General features: G+C 34.7%; 1 protein-coding gene across 6 annotated transcripts in view; it reads left to right on the forward strand.

Moving 5' to 3' along the window:
• Positions 1 to 6000, forward strand: part of LRBA (LPS responsive beige-like anchor protein) — a 396366-nt gene that overhangs the window by 158087 nt on the left and 232279 nt on the right. For all 6 annotated transcript variants that reach the window (XM_040554872.1, XM_040554875.1, XM_040554874.1 and 3 more), the window contains one exon: positions 5575 to 5741. In XM_040554872.1, the coding sequence (XP_040410806.1) occupies positions 5575 to 5741 (167 nt within the window). The remainder of the gene's footprint in view (positions 1 to 5574; positions 5742 to 6000) is intronic.

Below are 6000 nucleotides of genomic sequence, written 5' to 3' on the forward strand. Positions count from 1 at the left end.
TAATGCCCAGGAGTAATGATTTTAGCATCTTGGCCTGTTTTAAACAAGAATAGCATGAAGAGACTGCAGACATAAACTGGATTTGCAAATGAGAGAGGGGAAAGTGTCGTAGTATGTGCTTTGAGATTTGCATGGAAAGCATTTGGGCATATATACAATAAGAACTGGCTTCCTGGGTTAAAAAGGGACATTTCTCTTGGTGTATTATTTGTGAAAATGGTTAGCAGTGATGCTTAGAGAGTTAGAATATTGAAATAATGTAAGGCATATATAGCTCTTAGCAAGGAGTAAGATCTCGTACTTGTTTGTGTGAAGTCTTTAACTCAAGGGTGTGCCTGTTGCAAAAATAATAGCCAATTAGTTGAGAATCAAAATTAAAAAAATAAGAAACAAAATAAGGAAAAGGTATATGGTACTGCAGAAGAAAACTGATGTTATTTATTTTTGTTCTTTACTATTTATATATTGTTAATTATATTTACATCCAGTTGTCTTGTTAGTTCAGTTCCTTTACCTACTCTGCTAAATAGAGTTAATTTGAAAGATGCAATCTTTGGTAAAAGTGCTGTTGCTTAGTGTTTAGTTGGGTTTTCTAAAGCTTAATACTGTGAGACTTAAAGGTAAAAAATAAAGCTGTTGACTCAGTGCAGATTAAAACCAGATGTCTTTTGAGATCCTTGCCTTTCTCTCTAATCACGAACCCAAATTAACTGACTGTGGTTGGTAGTTTTTTTTTTCTCTTCTGGTCATGAACATAGTGTTACCAGTTTGTTTGGTGTGATCTAATCAACAGCATTTTTTCCTGTCTTCAAAATTTTTAAATGTGTGGGGGTTTTTGTTGTTGTTTTTTTCTCCCCACCTGAAACGTCTGGCATGTTCCCAGGAATGTCTACGAAAACACATTTTAAATTTGTGTTTTGTTTTGTTGCACATTTATATTAGAAGCAATTGATTTAGATTCAGATTCTTTTTAATCTTCAAATCAGATAAGAAGCTGGAAAAGTGGATAAATGAGGTCTGGAAGACTATAGGTTGCTGAGATGAGAAGCCGTTGCATTGTGTTCAGTCCATTAAAACAAGAAGAAATAGAAGAGATATTTTGATAAGTGTTCTGCTGGTGTTAACCTTGATGGCTATTATCGGGGGGATGATGCTATATCTATTTCATTGGCTTAAGCTTTTTTCATGCTGAGAGAAATCAATACTTTGAGTCGTTGGATGACAGAGGCATCACTTCAGAATTGACGGTGGCTGTCAGACATTGTCATTGGTTGACTTTTGTTTGCTGTTGAGGTTTTAAGCTTTCATTTTTCTAAGTCTTATTCAGGAGTCTTTGTAAGATTTCCCTGGGTAGCATTTTTAGTCCAGACTTTAAACTTCAGGCCAGAGGTCAAGTGCAAAGATCTTTGAAAGCAGAGGATTGAGGAGCTCCTTCATTTACTGAAATATCCTTATTTATAGGGAATTTGCATTAGTGGCAAGGCTGTGCGTTATCTTATGGATGACTTTTCCTCTGAAATGACACCCACAGAGAAGGGTTGTTCACAAAGCAAGTAGCTTTTAGCCAAATTAGACAAAGGAACTGGCATATGTCAAAGTGTTCAGTGATCTGAGTTGATGAATAAAAATAAAAAAAGGTGCGATATTGATTTTTTAAAAAACTACACCATTGAACTTACACATAGTTTGTAGAAAGCATTATGTTGTAATTTTGAGACTGCAAAGTTGTACATGCAAATGTTACAATGAAGAGGAAATCTTTTACTTTTAGCTTTATTTGACATTTTTATAAAGATCAAAGGTAAAAACAGTTTTAAAAACACTGGATTACTCCTCCTTTTCATTGTAATACAGAGGCAGAATATGCTAATTCATCTTATTTTATGTTGTAATAGTCTGCATACAAAATATAGTGTATTTTTGTATCTGAATCTTGCCTTTGGATGACCTTGTGCCCCTTTAGAATTACTGTTCCTCAAAAACAAATCTGCAGATAACCTACATGCTCAAATAGCCTGTAGTCTAGTTCAAGGAGGGAAGAGGAGAGGGGAAAAAAATCTCTCTTCCTCTCTGTGATAATGACAAAGAGGAGAAGGTTTTTGTTCTATCCTGGATGAAGGGTGGAGAACGAAGGGTCTCCCCCCTGCTCCATGCTATATCAAAGGATTCTGCTTCATAAACATGCCCCACGTACCACTTTAATTAAAGACTTTTTTTGGTAGATAACCTGTGGAGTGGATATATGAATATATATTTTTCTCCTTTCAGCATTTTTGTTTCATCGTGAGTGTGAGTGTGCAATTGCTCCACAGTACTTCTTCGATTATACTTTCATTATATACTTTCCCAAACAGGTAACAAAAATTATGTAGGCCAAATGGTAATGGAAGGAGGGTTTGCCGATTCCTTTGTGTGTAACTGTGTATCTAATTGTAAAACCATATTCAAGCATGACAGGATGCATATTGCAAGTGCAAGAAAACAAATAATAACAGAAATAAAACTGTACAAATCAATTTTTGAGCTTGTGCACAAACAGAAATCAAGCTGAACTTTTGTTTTACATAAATAGAATGGTTGGGATTTAGTGTGAAGTACTATTATATACCACATGATATCCTGGTATTTTATGCCTGGTGGTAGCTGATGAGGTGAACCTGGAGGCATCTGGAAAATTAAAAAAAAGACAGCAGAGAAACAGGGAGACTTCTAGTGCTTTTAGAACAGTCCAGCGTCACTGGCTCCTTTGGGATGGATCTCTCTGTCTTGTGCAGTGGAGCCACCGTCTTTCTCTCATACATTAATAATTATTTGAGGCTGAAAGAGGGAGAGAGAAGGATCTTGTCTTTTTCTGAAGATTGAGCATTTTTATTGGGTGAGAACTACTGAACAATTAACAAGTCATCTGTAAATTAACAAGTCACCTGCATGACCAAAGAGGTCTATTAAAGGATATTGGGAAAAGAAGAACTCTGACAGAGTAGACCACGCAAGTGACAGAATAGGTCAGCAACAGCCAGTGAACTTCCCAGTGAAAATTGAGGTTTGAAATTCACTAAATATTAATTTTTCTATACTAGTAAAATTTTAGGGTTGTGCCTTCCAGGAAAGCCAAAGGATGTTTTAGGAAGAGATGACATGTTAAACCAACATTCTTGCAAAACTTTCCTAATGTTAGTAACTATGCATATGCACCTGCCGGTATCTGATAGAAATGTGGCTTCTTCCTGTTCTTGTTTGCAAAATATTTTTGTGGTAAAGTGTGTGCTATGGTTAAGAGTCCCTCCTGGAGTGATGTTATAATTCTATGAGATTGTTGCGTATGGGAATCTCTCAGTTCTGGTGGGTAGTTGCAAATTTTTGTTCATAATTAATTTGCTGAAAAGTGGAGTCCGATACATCTCAGTTTTGTAACAGATGGATTCTGTTTTCATGGAGGTTGTCAGGACAACAAAATGCCATTTTTCCTTCATTTAAATGTCACACCTACGCTCTGAAAATCTTCGGTATTTAATGAACGATGTGTTAAAAATTACATTGTAAAGAGACTTTTTTTTTTTTATAAAGAGGTACAAGTTCATTATATCTTTTACAAAACATTCTAGTTTGATTTCCATTTTATCATGTTTTAAGGTCAAATGTGACTTTAATGTTCCATAAAGAGACAGAGATTGATAATGGGGAAAGAATAACCCTCTAATGTGATTTATATCTATGGATTTTATGTCAGATATGAAAAGTTGCTGTTCAAATTGTAAAGGAGGATCCATTAAAGAGCACTTTAAAACATTTTACTACTTAGTTTACCTTATACACTTGTTTTTAGAATTCTGCCCTTTCAAGCAACTTAAAAATAACAGCTTATCAAACATTTACAAAGTGCTGAAAAGAACTCAGAATCATCATGGGTGCAAAATAGATTTTGATGTATTGGAAAAGACAGATGTATTTATAAAGGGCTAGAAAAATCTTGTTTAGCGTTGGTTATGATTTAGCCATCTTATATTTTTGTGAAGAGAGGGTGGCAGAGTGCTTCACGTGTGAGTACAAAAGCCAATTTTTGATGTCTCATTGACTTGGAAAGTCAGCTGCTTATTCTTCACTCTTTCTGGATGTCTGTTCATCAGGTGAGCGTTGCTCTGAGCTGTGGGAAAAATTAGGAGGAAATGTGTAAATATATTAGAATTGTTAAAATAGGTCTTGAAAATGTGTTCATCTGTTGGTACTTTTTTTTAATCTAATGTCTGTGAAAATCTACACAATCCCAAATTTTATTTCACTTGTGTTTTTTCCACATTTCTTCCTTTCTTTCCCTCATCTCATATGAGTGAACCTATTTATATATATATATACACAAATCTGTAACCTGTTTTCTTATTTGCAAAATTTTTCTATTAGATATTTTGTACAGATAGATTTATATAGAAAGAGTATTGCTACTGTTTTAAACATAAAAATTGGTAAGACATTGTGCTGTTATCTAAGCCCTAAGCAATAATTGTACTAGTGTCTGCATCAGCTGTGCTTCACAAAGAAGAAGCAATTTTTTTTTGTTGTTAGACAGACATTTGTGTCCATTCTACTAACTAGATCATAGAGTAATCCAATCATTGACAAAGGCTGAAATGCTTTGTCTGGCATATGTGATCTGTGGAATTGCCAGATGAAAACTGAAATTAGAAACAGGGTGTGCTGAAGTGGGGAGAAGCTTTTATTGTTTCCTTACCAATATTTGAACTTGTTCTGTGTCTTCACGCACAGTGGTTTGATGAGGGGAGGATCTAAATTTGGTGCCCATTTTTTGAGTTCTCTATTAATAGACACATTTTCAGAAGATCAAGAAAAAAACAAAATGATAGAAAATGTAACAAAGAATCTACTGTGGTTTTGATTTCTGTTTGTATGTGTGCCTTTCAGTTCTTATTTGCTAATTTTAAGTTTTGAGTGCCTTGGATGATTGAATATACTTACACAACAGGTGTAGTACAGATTAAAAAAAAAAAAAAAAGCTTTCCTATGCTGGCCTGCTAATATGTTAGACGTAAGGAAGCCATCTGGTGAAGACAATTCAGTCTTTGTATGCGTTTAGTCTCCTGCCCAGCTGAAGATATGCAGATTTTCTTCATAGCTTTTATAGTTGTATATTTATATAAATAACAACAAATGGTTGGCTACGCAAATCCAATGGACAGTCATGGAAGTGAAGTAGACAGCTAGCTGGCATTCATGATTCTGAAACTTGCTTCTCTGTTTACTATTCACTTTGTAGTAAAATAGAAGTGGTTGCGCCTATGTATTTTATTATGCAATCAGGACACTAACCCGTTGGTGTTTTCCAAATCTTGAGTGTGTAAGGTTAAAGAATTGATGACAAACCAAAATCCTCTGCTTGACTCTAAAAACAGATTTACTGTGGGCAGCTGCGTAGTGCCTCAATTCTCAAACCTGTAAAATGGGGTTTATTCTTAATTCTCTAAGTGTTTTTTTTATAAGTGATCAACTATGATGTGCTTAAAGTTCCTACAGGTGGTATAATCTAAATGCGAAGTAGTAAAGTTTTTATTTTCTTCTTAGTCACTGTGTGCCCAGTATTCTGCTGACAAGCGGGAAGAAGAAAAAATGTGTCATCATTTGATAACAGCAGCTAAGTACCGAGACCAAGTGACTGCAACTCAACTAATACAGAAAATTATCAACATCCTGACAGACAAGCATGGAGCCTGGGGAAGCTCTGTGTCAAGGTAAATCATTTTAAAAATATTTTTTAGAATTGGGATATGCTCAGCTATAGTCAGATGATTTTGAATTAATGTCTTATGGACAAATTTAAGGGTAAAGAAATTTTTTATTTTTTAAAGAAAATGATAAAAGGTAAAATTAACGTGTCTTCTTTAGTATAAGTGGATGTTGGAGAGCTACTGTTTGTTAGAGCAGTAAAATAAAAAGTGATTCTCTCGTGGTTTTAAATTTTTGCTATGATGACGTGATAGAATTGCTTTT

This window comes from Cygnus olor, chromosome 4 (assembly GCF_009769625.2).
Source record: "Cygnus olor isolate bCygOlo1 chromosome 4, bCygOlo1.pri.v2, whole genome shotgun sequence".
Taxonomy (NCBI): Eukaryota; Metazoa; Chordata; class Aves; order Anseriformes; family Anatidae; genus Cygnus; species Cygnus olor.